The 15971-nt window shown below is 58.0% G+C and overlaps 1 protein-coding gene across 1 annotated transcript in view; it reads right to left on the bottom strand.

The window, feature by feature from the left end:
* Positions 1 to 14985, bottom strand: part of LOC311519314 (dedicator of cytokinesis protein 2-like) — a 338844-nt gene extending 323859 nt beyond the window's left edge. Inside the window, exon 1 of the mRNA XM_084625731.1 lies at positions 14906 to 14985. Coding sequence (XP_084481857.1) covers positions 14906 to 14948 — 43 coding nt within the window. The 5' untranslated portion in view covers positions 14949 to 14985. The remainder of the gene's footprint in view (positions 1 to 14905) is intronic.
* Positions 14986 to 15971: the final 986 nt, after the last annotated feature.

The raw sequence follows: 15971 nt of genomic DNA, 5'->3' as shown, positions 1-15971 counted from the left end.
AATGTTATAATTCTTGACATCTGATTTGTGTCCATTTATTCTTTTACGTAGAGACTGTCCAGTTTGACCAATGTACATGGCAGAGGGGCATTGCTGGCACATGATGGCATAGATCACATTGGTGGATGTGCAGGTGAACGAGCCTCTGATAGTGTGGCTGATGTGATTTGGCCCTGTGATGGTGTCCCCAAATAGATATGTGGGCACAGTTGGCAACCGGCTTTGTTGCAAGGATAGGTTCCTGGGTTAGTGGTTCTGTTGTGTGGTATGTGGTTATTGGTGAGTATTTGCTTCAGGTTGGGGGGCTGTCTGTAGGCAAGGACTGGCCTGTCTCCCAAGATTTGTGAGAGTGTTGGGTCATCCTTCAGGATAGGTTGTAGATCCTTAATAATGCGTTGGAGACGTTTTAGTTGGGGGCTGAAGGTGACGGCTAGTGGCGTTCTGTTATTTTCTTTGGTGGGCCTGTCCTGTAGTAGGTGACTTCTGGGAACTCTTCTGGCTCTATCAATCTGTTGATACTACAGGACAGGCCTAACAAAGAAAATAACAGAACGCCACTAGCCGTCACCTTCAGCCCCCAACTAAAACCCCTCCAACGCATTATTAAGGATCTACAACCTATCCTGAAGGATGACAAAGAATCAAATCCTGAAGCACTTGCATGAGAGGAAGGTGATCAGGAACAGCCAGCATGGATTCACCAAGGGAAGGTCATGCCTGACTAATCTAATTGCCTTTTATGATGAGATTACTGGTTCTGTGGATGAAGGGAAAGCAGTGGATGTATTGTTTCTTGACTTTAGCAAAGCTTTTGACACGGTCTCCCACAGTATTCTTGTCAGCAAGTTAAGGAAGTATGGGCTGGATGAATGCACTATAAGGTGGGTAGAAAGCTGGCTAGAATGTCGGGCTCAACGGGTAGTGATCAATGGCTCCATGTCTAGTTGGCAGCCGGTATCAAGTGGAGTGCCCCAAGGGTCGGTCCTGGGGCCGGTTTTGTTCAATATCTTCATAAATGATCTGGAGGATGGTGTGGATTGCACTCTCAGCAAATTTGCGGATGATACTAAACTGGGAGGAGTGGTAGATACGCTGGAGGGGAGGGATAGGATACAGAAGGACCTAGACAAATTGGAGGATTGGGCCAAAAGAAATCTGATGAGGTTCAATAAGGATAAGTGCAGGGTACTGCACTTAGGACAGAAGAACCCAATGCACAGCTACAGACTAGGGACCGAATGGCTAGGCAGCAGTTCTGCGGAAAAGGACCTAGGGGTGACAGTGGACGAGAAGCTGGATATGAGTCAGCAGTGTGCCCTTGTTGCCAAGAAGGCCAATGGCATTTTGGGATGTATAAGTAGGGGCATTGCCAGCAGATCGAGGGACGTGATCGTTCCCCTCTATTCGACATTGGTGAGGCCTCATCTGGAGTACAGTGTCCAGTTTTGGGCCCCACACTTCAAGAAGGATGTGGATAAATTGGAGAGAGTCCAGCGAAGGGCAACAAAAATGATTAGGGGTCTAGAACACACGACTTATGAGGAGAGGCTGAGGGAGCTGGGATTGTTTAGCCTGCAGAAGAGAAGAATGAGGGGGGATTTGATAGCTGCTTTCAACTACCTGAAAGGGGGTTCCAAAGAGGATGGCTCTAGACTGTTCTCAATGGTAGCAGATGACAGAACGAGGAGTAATGGTCTCAAGTTGCAGTGTGGGAGGTTTAGATTGGATATTAGGAAAAACTTTTTCACTAGGAGGGTGGTGAAGCACTGGAATGCGTTACCTAGGGAGGTGGTAGAATCTCCTTCCTTAGAGGTTTTTAAGGTCAGGCTTGACAAAGCCCTGGCTGGGATGATTTAACTGGGAATTGGTCCTGCTTCGAGCAGGGGGTTGGACTAGATGACCTTCAGGGGTCCCTTCCAACCCTGATATTCTATGATTCTATGATTCTATGACCCAACACTCTCACAAATCTTGGGAGACAGGCCAGTCCTTGCCTACAGACAGCCCCCCAACCTGAAGCAAATACTCACCAGCAACCACATACCACACCACAGAAACACCAACCTAGGAACCTATCCTTGCAACAAAGCCGGTTGCCAACTGTGCCCACATATCTATTCGGGGACACCATCACAGGGCCAAATCACATCAGCCACACTATCAGAGGCTCGTTCACCTGCACATCCACCAATGTGATCTATGCCATCATGTGCCAGCAATGCCCCTCTGCCATGTACATTGGTCAAACTGGACAGTCTCTACGTAAAAGAATAAATGGACACAAATCAGATGTCAAGAATTATAACATTCATAAACCAGTCGGAGAACACTTCAATCTCTCTGGTCACGCGATTACAGACATGAAAGTCGCTATTTTACAACAAAAAAACTTCAAATCCAGACTCCAGCGAGAAACTGTTGAATTGGAATTCATTTGCAAATTGGATACAATTAACTTAGGCTTCAATAGAGACTGGGAGTGGCTAAGTCATTATGCAAGGTAACCTATTTCCCCTTGTTTTTTCCTACCCCCCCCCAGACATTCTTGTTAAACCCTGGATTTGTGCTGGAAATGGCCCACCTTGATTATCATACACATTGTAAGGAGAGTGGTCACTTTAGATAAGCTATTACCAGTAGGAGAGTGGGTTTGTGTGTGTGCGGGGGGTGGGGGTGGGGGTGAGAAAACCTGGATTTATTCTGGAAATGGCCCAACTTGATTATCATACACCATACATACATATTGCAAGGAGAGGTTTCAGAGTAGCAGCCGTGTTAGTCTGTATTCGCAAAAAGAAAAGGAGGACTGGTGGCACCTTAGAGACTAACCAATTTATTTGAGCATGAGCTTTCATGAGCTACAGCTCACTTCATCGGATGCATACTGTGGAAACTGCAGCAGACTTTATATATACACAGAGAATATGAAACAATACCTCCTCCCACCCCACTGTCCTACTGGTAATATCTTATCTAAAGTGATCATCAGGTGGGCCATTTCCAGCACAAATCCAGGTTTTCTCACCCTCCACCCCCCCACACAAATTCACTCTCCTGCTGGTGATAGCCCATCCAAAGTGACAACTCTTTACACAATGTGCATGACAATCAAGTTGGGCTATTTCTTGCACAAATCCAGGTTTTCTCACATCCCCCCACCCCCATACACACACAAACTCACTCTCCTGCTGGTAATAGCTCATCCAAACTGACCACTCTCCAAGTTTAAATCCAAGTTAAACCAGAACATCTCGGGGGGGGGGGGGGGTAGGAAAAAACAAGAGGACACAGGCTACCTTGCATAATGACTTAGCCACTCCCAGTCTCTATTTAAGCCTAAATTAATAGTATCCAATTTGCAAATGAATTCCAATTCAGCAGTTTCTTGCTGGAGTCTGGATTTGAAGATTTTTTGTTGTAAGATAGCGACCTTCATGTCTGTGATTGCGTGACCAGAGAGATTGAAGTGTTCTCCGACTGGTTTATGAATGTTATAATTCTTGACATCTGATTTGTGTCCATTTATTCTTTTACGTAGAGACTGTCCAGTTTGACCAATGTACATGGCAGAGGGGCATTGCTGGCACATGATGGCATCTATCACATTGGTGGATGTGCAGGTGAACGAGCCTCTGATAGCGTGGCTGATGTTATTAGGCCCTGTGATGGTGTCCCCTGAATAGATATGTGGACACAGTTGGCAACGGGCTTTGTTGTAAGGATAAGTTCCTGGGTTAGTGGTTCTGTTGTGTGGTATGTGGTTGTTGGTGAGTATTTGCTTTAGGTTGCGGGGCTGTCTGTAGGCAAGGACTGGCCTGTCTCCCAAGATTTGTGAGAGTGCTGGGTCATCCTTTAGGATAGGTTGTAGATCCTTAATAATGCGTTGGAGACGTTTTAGTTGGGGGCTGAAGGTGACGGCTAGTGGCGTTCTGTTATTTTCTTTGTTAGGCCTGTCCTGTAGTAGGTAACTTCTGGGAACTCTTCTGGCTCTATCAATCTGTTTCTTTACTTCTGCAGGTGGGTATTGTAGTTGTAAGAAAGCTTGACAGAGATCTTGCAGGTGTTTGTCTCTGTCTGAGGGGTTGGAGCAAATGCGGTTGTATCGCAGAGCTTGGCTGTAGACGATGGATCGTGTGGTGTGGTCAGGGTGAAAGCTGGAGGGATGCAGGTAGGAATAGCGGTAGGAATAAGGAGAGTGATCACCTTAGATAAGCTATTACCAGCAGGAGAGTGGGGTGGGAGGAGGTATTTTTTCATGCTTTATGTGTATAAAAAAATCTTCTACACTTTCGACAGTATGCATCCGATGAAGTGAGCTGTAGCTCACGAAAGCTTATGCTCAGATAAATTGGTTAGTCTCTAAGGTGCCACAAGTCCTCCTTTTCTTTTTTTAAAGAGCTGTACAAAACTTCAGCTTCCAGGTTCAAGGTCTCAGGCCTTATCTCCAACATGAGCCCTGGGCCCAGCATCTCTGGAAGATCCCAGGGAGGAGGCTGCCAGGGCCTCTGGGACCCGCCAGCACCAGGGTAAAGCCGGGTGTGCTGGAACCCCAGGTGTGTCGTGGGCGGGTGCCAGGCTGCGGAATGAGCCCCCAGGAACTAAGGGTCAGCCCAGCCCTCCCCGCCTGCTGCATCCAGCAGAGAACTCTGACATCAACACAGGCCCGCATTGGTATTTCTCAAAAAACCCCTCCCAAAACAGACCTGCTACTCTGAGGGGAGAGAGGAACAGAACGGACAGGAGACAGACAGGGGAGACATGGATAATGAACGGCTGAGACGCCCTGGGGATGAGCCGCGTGGGATCCTAAGCAGAAAGAAAAGAACACTCAGCAGCTGCACCCCAAAGGGCTAGGGTCCACCCACTGCTGTGCTGTGACGAAGCGGGACTGTTCTTAGTGTTTCCTCTGAATACTGTAGGGGTGCCTCAGTTTCTCCTATGCATTTCTTAAGTCTCTAGGTGGTGGGATAAGGCAGAGTGTGTGATTGTTTCAGAGCAAAGGGCCAGTGTACATAAATGGCCGACAGTCTGTCTCCTGGTAACTGATGGCCTGGCCCTTCCCCCCCTGCAAGGTGAAAGCTAAAGGGAACAAAGGAATTAGGTGACCTCCTGGCCCCGGAAAGGGACAAAGCCCAGAGGAGGAGGGGCTGGAGGGGGAGTGGGTTGGGGCTGGCTGGGGATGTGGAGTGAAGTGCGGACATGGTTGTCCAGTGTTGTGAGTCCACAACAACTTGGGAAGAGTGGAGTGATGGCCTGTCACCGTCTCCTTAAGAAGGACATTGTAACCCTGTGCAGAAAGAGAGGGTTGAGCGCTGGAAAGTTCACCAAAGCACAGTTCATCGTGCAGCTGGAGGAGGATGACCGCTCTAAGAAACAGATTCCTGACCCCAAATGGGGCTATAGCAGGATCTGGGAGCAGCTGGAGTGGTAGCCAGGCATCGCCAAGACTCCTGTCCCCGACCAGACGGGGGTCTTCACGATCGGGTTCCCCATCCGGGGATCGGAGACGGACGGGATTGGAGCTGAGTCCAAGAGAGCAAGAGGACTGTGAGAGACAGCGAGAGCCCGAGAAAGAGCTGCAGAAGCATGAACTGGCGGTGGTGGGGCGGAGAGGTCTAGGGGACCCCCCAGGGGTGAGTGGGGATAGACCCCGGGGGGCCAGTTCCGCAGGGAACCTCGAGACTAAATTGCTGCCCCTGGTTAAGGAGGGGGGGTGTGGATGCCACCTCACTGCCTTTGAGCAGGCTGGCGATTTGAACCAGGGGGACCCTGCGGAAAAGCCCCGGTGTCTATCTCCCTTGCTGGGTCCCCAGGCCACAGACTCCGTCAGCCAGATGGGTGGGGAGGTGGACAGGCTCCCACTCCTGACCCCAACCTATATGTCTGCGTGGAGTCTCCTGGGCTCAGGCCCCTCGAACCCCCAGTGGGAGCGGAAGGTGATGGTCAATGGGGAGACATTCCTGGGGTGGCGAGATCCTGGGACAGAGAGAACTGTTGTCAAGCCCTGGATGGTGCAGCCTCAGATGCTGAGGGGCTGTATGAGCTGGGTGAGGGTCCCAGGGATGAAGCCCCTCACCCTGCCTATGGCCCAGATCCCTGTGCAGACCCAGGAGGGGTGGGGCTGGCTGGTCATTGGGGTTCTCCAGGATACCAGCTGTGAGACCTTTTTGTGGGGTGACTGTGTCTCTTTGGGACAGGATCCAGGCCCTGCTCCGGTAACTGCCAAGGGTTTGAATTTGAATCCAGGGAAGCAATCGGTGGAGAGGGAAATGGTCAGTGAAAATGCAGATGACCGGGCTGGCAGCAGGGAGGAGCTGCTAGGCTCAGGCTACCTGCCTGCCTGTAACCAGACCCCTGGGGCTCCCCGCCCCCCTTGCACACCGGAGAAGGGGCTCACGCTGGCTCTGATGCAGTGAGGAAAGCAGGGAGCTCGCTGCCTACCCCCACTGGGACAGCAAGGGCAGTGCTGAGCACAGTGGGAGCTGAGACCCCAGCTGAGTGGGGGAGACACAGGCAGGGCAGGGGATCTGTGGGGAGTGGCAAGGTGCTTGGTAAGGCTTTTTTTCACTAAGAGGGTGGTGAAACACTGGAATGCGTTACCTAGGGAGGTGGTAGAATCTCCTTCCTTAGAGGTTTTTAAGGTCAGGCTTGACAAAGCCCTGGCTGGGATGATTTAACTGGGAATTGGTCCTGCTTTGAGCAGGGGGTTGGACTAGATGACCTTCTGGGGTCCCTTCCAACCCTGATATTCTATGATTCTATGATTCTATGAAAGTCTGGATGAGCCTAGGCAGCCTTGTGAGCTGATGGCTGTGTCCAGTCAGCAGGGTGGGAAGGCGAGGAGAGTGGAAGATGAGAGTCCCTGGACCTTACCTGTTAGCTGGGTGGAGAAGTGTGACAGGGAAGGAAATGTGTCTGTATCTGTCAGGGGTATTGACTTGCCTATGGAGGGAGCTACCCTGATCTCCAAGCAGTTGTCTGTGACCAGCCTTGTGTGCTGGGAAAAGGGGAAAGAGATCCCAAAGTGTGTCTGGGAAAGGAGAAAGTGTGTCCGGCTCTTCGTTGTCTGTGGAGCAGACAGAAGGGGCCTTTCAGCCTGTGATGGTTGAGGGTCGTGCAGTTGTCTCAGAGCTGGTTCTGGATTCAGCTAAAGCCCAGGAAGGGAAGGGTCCTAAGTTTGTGTGTGCTCTGGAGAATGGCGCTGTAACTAGGTCGCATCCAGTTAGTGTCTATGTAGAATCCCAGAGCCCAGACAATTCTGGTGCTTGTATTTTGCCTGTTGCTAGTGTGTTGATGGGAAAGGGTGCAGCAACTCTGTCTAATCAGGGTGAGATCCTAGCCAGGGCACAAGGAGAGCAGGAAGGTGATGGGATTGTGTTACCTACTGAGGGTGTGGAAACCTGTCGCAAGAAGGAAAAGATTCCTGAACTTGTGTGTGGCAAAGGGAAGGAGAATGCTTCTAACCTTTTATCTAGGAAGTCTGTCAGTTTGCCTGAAAGGGGATTGTGTAGGAATCCGTCGGATGGGCCAGAGGTGATTCTGGATGTGAGGGAGACCCAGAAAGAGTCTGTTGTTGCTCAGGAAAGTGTTCCTCTAGAGCAAGCCCTCGGTAAAGAGGGTAAGAGCAGAATTTCTGTGGGGGTGAATTGTTGCATAGAAAAGCCCTAGGGAAAGGAATCCTCATGGAGTCTTTGCAAGCAGTTTACTGCAACTGAAGGGTGTGAAAGTGATTTAATCAAGAAAGTTTCAGTTCCTAACAGCCAGAAATTTTCTGTTGTGAATGGATCCACTAACTTTCCTGTTGAAAGATCCAGTGTGGAGAGCTTTGAGAAGGTCTCAGGTGGAGTGAAAGCTGTTAAGAAAGTTAAACAGTCCTCTAACCAAGTGGCTGTGTTTGGCCAGCTTGTTGGGGAGAAGACCTAATCCCAGTTTGACCCCCTGGGGTTGTGGGGTGGCCAAAGGGCACGGGCCGCATAAACCTTCCCACATGTGGTCTGCGAGTGCTATTGACCACCCCCAACCTAAGGGAGGGCGTGAAACTGGAAGAGCCTGGTGTAACTCACACCAAGGAATGGGAGAGATGCTGGGGCATCCATGGGAACGTTCGTGGCTTCGAACTTCTCCAGGTCACTGGCTAAAGTGACCCCACTCCATTCGGTCTCGAAGAGGGGAGAGATGTGATGAAGCAGGACTGTTCTTAATGTTTTGTCTGAATAGTGTGGGGTGCCTCAGTTTCCCCTATGCAGTTCTTAAGTATCTAGGGGGTGGGATAAGGGTGCATGATCCTTGCAGAGCCCTAGAGGGCAGGGGTGTGCAGGGGTCTGGACACAGAGAATGGCCGACATCCTGTTTCCTGGCAACTGATGACCTGGGCCCTTCTCCCCTGCAAGGTGAGAGCTAAAGCATTGGAGAACAAAGGAATCAGGTGATCTCCTGGCCGGGAAAGGGACAAAGCCCAGAGGAGGAGGGGCTGGAGAGAGTTTCAGTTTGGGGCTGTCTGGGACATGGAGTGAGGGGCAGACGGGGTTGTCTGGCTCACTGCCCCCCAAAATGGACCCAGCTGAGGGGTCCTGTTCTCTGCACCTACAAGTTCTGTTTTAGACCATGTTCCTGTCGTCTAATAAACCTCTGTTTTACAGGCTGGCTGAGAGTCACGTCTGACTGCGGAGTTGGGGGGCAGGACCCTCTGGCTTCCCCAGGAGCCCCACCTGAGTGGACTCGCTGTGGGAAGTGCACGGAGGGGCAGAGGATGCTGAATGCTCCGAGGTCAGACCCAGGAAGGTGGAAGCCGGGTGAGCTTCTTGCCCTGGGGACCGTCTGCTCAGAGAGAGGAGGCTCCCCCAGAGTCCTGACTGGCTTCATGGGGAGCAGTTCCAGAGCATCGCCCAGGGACTCCGTGACTGCAGGTCAGAGCATTGCCCGGGGAGTCTGTGACATATGCACAGCCCCACAGCCCTGTGGCCCATCATCGTGGCATTCAGACCCCTTGCTGACTCCAACCTATATTTCCCCACCCCGTGCAGTGACAGGGCCAGGATCAGCCCGCACTGCTGGGTGGGCCTGACATCTGGCCCCACTGATGGGTGCTGAACCCTGGTTAGGCTGCTCAGCAAGTCCTTCCAGCAGCCCAGAATGAAACCTGGAGCTCCTGAGTCGCAAGCCAGCCCCTCGGAACTGGGCTGTCCTGCCTCCCAGCCAGGCGAGCGGGGCCCTGAGCCCAGCACAAGCCACCTGGGACACTGAGTCTGGCTCAGCCTCTGGGACCCTGCGTGAGTGCAGCAGGCAGGGGTAACGCCCGGGGGACAGTTCAGCTGCAGGGGGCAGCCGCGGAAACAGTTCCACTAACTCATCTGCTGAGAGGCAGCTAGTGAGAAAAGCAGGAACAGAAAATACCGCAGAGGAAAGTGACAGCAGGAGCCTGCAACGCAAGGCTTCCTGCCGCAGGCAGGGCTCTGCGAGAGGGAGGTCTATGCAGAGAGTGCAGGAGCCCCGGGCTCTATTCCGGGCTCTGGTCCCTCCCCTCCCCCCTGCGCCCATCTGGGTTAGAGCGCAGGAGCCCCGGGCTCTATTCCTGGCTCTGGTCCCCTCCCCCCCCCCGCCCATCTGGGTTAGAGCGCAGGAGCCCTGGGCTCTATTCCTGGCTCTGGTCCCCTCCCCCCCCCCGCCCATCTGGGTTAGAGCGCAGGAGCCCTGGGCTCTATTCCTGGCTCTGGTCCCCTCCCCCCCGCCCATCTGGGTTAGAGCGCAGGAGCCCTGGGCTCTATTCCTGGCTCTGGTCCCCTCCCCCCCCCCATCTGGGTTAGAGCGCAGGAGCCCTGGGCTCTATTCCTGGCTCTGGTCCCCTCCCCCCCCCCGCCCATCTGGGTTAGAGCGCAGGAGCCCTGGGCTCTATTCCTGGCTCTGGTCCCCTCCCCCCCCCGCCCATCTGGGTTAGAGCGCAGGAGCCCTGGGCTCTATTCCTGGCTCTGGTCCCCTCCCCCCCCCGCCCATCTGGGTTAGAGCGCAGGAGCCCAGGGCTCTATTCCTGGCTCTGGTCCCTCCCCCCCCCCCCCCCCCCGCCTATCTGGGTTAGAGCGCAGGAGCTCTGGGCTCTATTCCGGGCTCTATTCCTGGCTCTGGTCCCTCGCCTCCCCCCCCGCCCATCTGGGTTAGATGGCAGGAGCCCCGGGCTCTATTCCTGGCTCCGGAACAGGCTACCATCATAATGCAAGTGTGAGAATATGAGGCGAGATTTGGCTCTCTGGCTGCCCCAGACACATGGACTCACACTGACAAGGCCTCGCACCGTACCCCGCCCACACTCCTCAGAACCCACTGACTGCCCCTGAGGAGCAGTATGGCCCCCATGCCCAGCACATGTTATTGGTGGGGAGCTCAGGAGCTGCACGGAGGGTGCAGGAGGGTCTTGGGGGGCTGCGCGGAGGATGCATGGGGGTGTCGTGGGGCTGCACGGAAGGTGCAGGGGGGTCTCGGGGGCTGAGTGGAGGGTGCAGGGGGGTGTCGTGGGGCTGCGCAGAGGGTGCAGGGGGCTGCTGCCCTGCTTCTGGGCCTGGAGGGAAAGCAGGTGAGAAGGAGCCATGGAGAAGCAGCGACGGACTCAACCAGCAACACCTGTGAATGGGGAGCAGCTGCTCACCCCCAGGGCACCCCCGGGGCACTGCACCCACAGTTCTGCAGTGCGTGACCTCCCGCCAGGGCACTTGCTGGTGCGCGGGTCCCTCATGGCACCATCTCTGTCCCTCCAGGGACGCTGCAGTCGTAGGCCAGGGTTCAGTGTCTGGACCGCAGTGGCTCCGGGGGCTGGGCAGAGGCAGCGGGAAGGGGAAGAGGTTCAAGCAGCCGTCCTCAGCAGGAGACCCCCCCTTGGTGCAGGGCATTGCCTTGGGGGTGGGGGGGGCAGCGGTGCTGCCCAGTGCATTGCGGGCTGGCTGCAGCTCTGGCAGGCCCTGGCTCGCTGTGTGCCATGTGTGACCGGCCGGAGGCAGGGACTGAGCCCGGGTTCCCTGCAGGGGGATGGGGGGAAAGGCCGGTGCGTGTGGCGCCGGGCCACGAGTAGAACTCATCCTCGCACGCGAGCCAGCCTTTCCAGGCCACGGGGACCACTGCGACTCTCTAGTGTGAGCGGGGCTGGCCCAGGCAGAGCCCGGCCCCACGAGAACCCGGGAGCGGGTCTGCTAGCAAAGCAGCCAGTCCGGACAGAAAACCTGCCGGGAACGGAGAATCCACCTCGGCCCTGGGGACATTGCCCCAGGTCTCAGTTCCCCTCAGCGTTCAACATTTACCCCTTATCACCAGTCACCGCCCTTGGGCTGTGTTCGACCGCGCGCTGCCTTGGGCGCCTGCAGGGGCAGCGTGGGGGGCTGGAGCCAAGGCCTGTCCCGAGCTCACAGCCCCAGGGACAAGCGCGCCCAGTGTGGGTCTGTAGCACTCCCAGGCCCCAGCCCCAGAGCAGGCACCTCCGAGGGGCAAATGAACATGGCCCTGGGGAGCAGGAGACGCAAGGACACCCCCCTACCACCACCACTCAACCCCCCTAGTGCCCCACCACCACCTAGACCAGACACTGCTCAGCCCCCTCAGCCCAGATACCGCTCAGCCCCCTCAGCCCAGATACCTCTCAGACCCTGCCCCCCCAGCCCAGACACTGCTCAGCCCCCTCAGCCCAGATACCACTCAGACCCTGCCCCCCCAGCCCAGACACTGCTCAGCCCCCTCAGCCCAGATACCTCTCAGCCCCCCGGCCCAGATACCTCTCAGCCCCCTCAGCCCAGATACCTCTCAGACCCTGCCCCCCCAGCCCAGACACTGCTCAGCCCCCTCAGCCCAGCTACCTCTCAGCCCCCCGGCCCAGATACCACTCAGCCCCCTCAGCCCAGATACCTCTCAGACCCTGCCCCCCCAGCCCAGACACTGCTCAGCCCCCTCAGCCCAGATACCTTTCAGACCCTGCCCCCCCAACCCAGACACTGCTCAGCCCCCCAGCCCAGACACCGCTCAGCCCCCTCAGCCCAGACACCGCTCAGCCCCCTCAGCCCAGACACCGCTCAGACCCTGCCCCCTCAGCCCAGACACCGCTCAGCCCCCTCAGCCCAGACACTGCTCAGCCCCCTCAGCCCAGATACCACTCAGACCCTGCCCCCCATCCCAGACACTGCTCAGCCCCCCAGCCCAGATACCACTCAGCCCCCTCAGCCCAGATACCTTTCAGACCCTGCCCCCCCAACCCAGACACTGCTCAGCCCCCCAGCCCAGACACCGCTCAGCCCCCTCAGCCCAGACACCGCTCAGCCCCCTCAGCCCAGACACCGCTCAGACCCTGCCCCCTCAGCCCAGACACCGCTCAGACCCTGCCCCCTCAGCCCAGACACTGCTCAGCCCCCTCAGCCCAGACACTGCTCAGCCCCCTCAGCCCAGACACCGCTCAGCCCCCTCAGCCCAGACACCGCTCAGCCCCCTCAGCCCAGACACCGCTCAGCCCCCTCAGCCCAGACACCGCTCAGACCCTGCCCCCGCAGCCCAGACACTGCTCAGCCCCCTCAGCCCAGATACCACTCAGACCCTGCCCCCCATCCCAGACACTGCTCAGCCCCCCAGCCCAGATACCACTCAGCCCCCCGGCCCAGACACCTCTCAGACCCTGCCCCCCCAACCCAGACACTGCTCAGCCCCCTCAGCCCAGATACCACTCAGCCTCTGCCCCCCCAACCCAGACACCGCTCAGCCCCCTCAGCCCAGACACTGCTCAGCCCCCCAGCCCAGACACCTCTCAGACCCTGCCCCCGCAGCCCAGACACCACTCAGCCCCCTCAGCCCAGACACCTCTCAGACCCTGTCCCCCCAGCCCAGACACCGCTCAGCCCCCTCAGCCCAGACACCTCTCAGACCCTGTCCCCCCAGCCCAGACACCGCTCAGCCCCCTCAGCCCAGACACTGCTCAGCCCCCAGCCCAGATACCACTAAGCCCCCCATCCCAGACACTGCTCAGCCCCCTCAGCCCAGATACCGCTCAGCCTCTGCCCCCCCAACCCAGACACCGCTCAGCCCCCCAGCCCAGACACTGCTCAGCCCCCTCAGCCCAGATACCTCTCAGACCCTGCCCCCCCAGCCCAGACACTGCTCAGCCCCCCAGCCCAGACACCTCTCAGACCCTGCCCCCCCAGCCCAGACACTGCTCAGCCCCCCAGCCCAGATACCACTCAGCCCCCCATCCCAGACACTGCTCAGCCCCCCAGCCCAGACACCTCTCAGACCCTGCCCCCCCAGCCCAGACACTGCTCAGCCCCCAGCCCAGATACCTCTCAGCCCCCCATCCCAGACACTGCTCAGCTCCCTCAGCCCAGATACCACTCAGCCTCTGCCCCCCCAACCCAGACACCGCTCAGCCCCCCATCCCAGACACTGCTCAGCCCCCTCAGCCCAGATACCACTCAGCCTCTGCCCCCCCATCCCAGACACTGCTCAGCCCCCCAGCCCAGACACCTCTCAGACCCTGCCCCCCCATCCCAGACACCGCTCAGCCCCCCAGCCCAGACACTGCTCAGCCCCCTCAGCCCAGATACCACTCAGCCTCTGCCCCCCCAACCCAGACACCGCTCAGCCCCCCCATCCCAGACACTGCTCAGCCCCCCCAGCCCAGATACCGCTCAGCCCCCCCAGCCCAGACACCGCTCAGCCCCCCAGCCCAGACACCGCTCAGCCCCCCATCCCAGACACTGCTCAGCCCCCTCAGCCCAGACACCTCTCAGACCCTGCCCCCCCATCCCAGACACCGCTCAGCCCCCCAGCCCAGACACTGCTCAGCCCCCTCAGCCCAGATACCATTCAGCCTCTGCCCCCCCCAACCCAGACACCGCTTAGCCCCCCATCCCAGACACCGCTCAGCCCCCCAGCCCAGACACTGCTCAGCCCCCTCAGCCCAGACACTGCTCAGCCTCTGCCCCCCCAACCCAGACACCGCTCAGCCCCCCAGCCCAGACACTGCTCAGCCCCCCAGCCCAGACACCGCTCAGCCTCTGCCCCGCAACCCAGACACCGCTCAGCCCCCTCAGCCCAGATACCTCTCAGACCCTGCCCCCCCAGCCCAGACACTGCTCAGCCCCCTCATCCCAGACACCGCTCAGCCTCTGCCCCCAACCCAGACACTGCTCAGCCCCCCAGCCCAGATACCTCTCAGACCCTGCCCCCCCATCCCAGACACTGCTCAGCCCCCTCAGCCCAGACACCTCTCAGCCTCTGCCCCCCAACCCAGATACCGCTCAGCCCCCTCAGCCCAGACACCACTCAGCCCCTGCCCCCGCAGCCCAGATACCTCTCAGCTTCTGCCCTCCCAGCTCCCACCACCACCTAGACCAGACACCGCTCAGCCCCCTCAGCCCAGATACCACTCAGCCCCTGCCCCCCCAACCCAGACACCGCTCAGCTTCTGCCCCCCCCAGCTCCCACCACCACCTAGACCAGACACCACTCAGCCCCCCAAGCCCAGACACCCCTCAGCCTCTGCCCCCCAACCCGGACACTGCTCAGCCCCCCCCCCAGCCCTGACACCCCTCAGCCCCCCATCCCAGACACTGCTCAGGCTCTGCCCCCCAGCTCCCACCACCACCTAGACCTGACACCGCTCAGCCCCCCCTGCCCAGACACCACTCAGCCCCCCTGAGCCCCAACCAGCACAGGTACCTGGGCCCCACTCAGCCCCTCAGCCCAGGGGCTGACCTCTGAACATGGGGCCCTGTGCTCCGGCTCACAGGACCTGGAGGCCAGAGCTGCCCAGACAGGGCTCAGAGCAATAAAATCTGCAGCCCCACCCTGCAGCTGGGCATCCCTGCCCCGCTCGGCTCTGACAGGCTCTTTGGTGGCCCAGTGGGCCAGTCACCCCCACCAGGGCGGCCCGGGGAGCGCCACTCACCAACTCCATACTTCTCCTTCTTGGTGGGCTGCCAGGGGGCCATTGCAGCCAGCCCAACCCAGCGATGCGCCTGTCCCCGCGCGGTGTGGCAGCCAGTTCCTCCTGCTGAGCTGCCAGGGTCACGTGCGTCTCACCGGCTTGTGCAAACCTTCCTGGGCCACTTCCTCTCAGCAAAGCTGGGCTCTGCACAGAGCCTGCAACCGGCCCCCTTCTCCCCAGCCAGCTCTGAGAGCGCCCAATCGGAGACCCAAGGGCTGCGGGGTACCAGCGAGAGACGCCCCAGCCCCAAGTGCCAACAGGGCACCTAGAGGCTCACACTGGGGTCTTCCCCTGTTCGGCCAACAGAGCCAGCCCAGCACAGGGAGAGGGAGCTGGGCTCTGTCCAAGGAAAATTGCTGCTGAAGTTTTCTGTTTTCCCTGGAGTGTCTCTCGCTCTGGGGCTGACGCATGAGGATGCCCCCAGTGAGGTTCCGGTACCGGCAGCTGGCCTGGCTGCTCCTCTGCCTCCTCCTCTGTCTGCAGACCCCTCAGCCCAAGCTGCCCTGCACACCCGTCCCACAGCTCCGCCGGCCTCCTCTCACAGCACGCCGGGCAGAGAGGCCTGTTTGGAGAGCGGCATGGCGTGAGGGTTTCATGGTGCTGGCAGGGGGGTCACGTGCTCAGAGCCTCCAGATACTAAAACAACAGGCCCACGTGCCCAGCTCTCTTGGGCAACACTGCTGGATGGGTAGAGTGCAGCAGCTCCCATGCGGGAGAATCATAGACTATCCGGGTTGGAAGGGACAGCAGGAGGTCACCTAGTCCAACCCCCACTAAATCATGCTCCGCTGTATGGGGCTGGGCACACTCTCCGCCTGGTCTCAGCAGGGCTCTGACTCCTGGGGACTGAGGTCCCTTCCCACGGGCACCTGGGAAGGGTTCCTGCCTCCATCTGATGCTGTTACTAGCCATTGCCATTCTGCACAGTGGGATCCTCCTCAATCCCACACTGGGCCACCCCTCAGCAGCTGGTGGGAGATCTGGTACAGGAGGAGTGGAATGAGTGACAAGGGGAATGGAACTGTGT

The sequence above is a fragment of the Lepidochelys olivacea genome, assembly GCF_965140295.1.
Source record: "Lepidochelys olivacea isolate rLepOli2 genome assembly, chromosome: 4".
Taxonomy (NCBI): Eukaryota; Metazoa; Chordata; order Testudines; family Cheloniidae; genus Lepidochelys; species Lepidochelys olivacea.
This window is presented reverse-complemented; position numbering and strand designations above follow the sequence as displayed.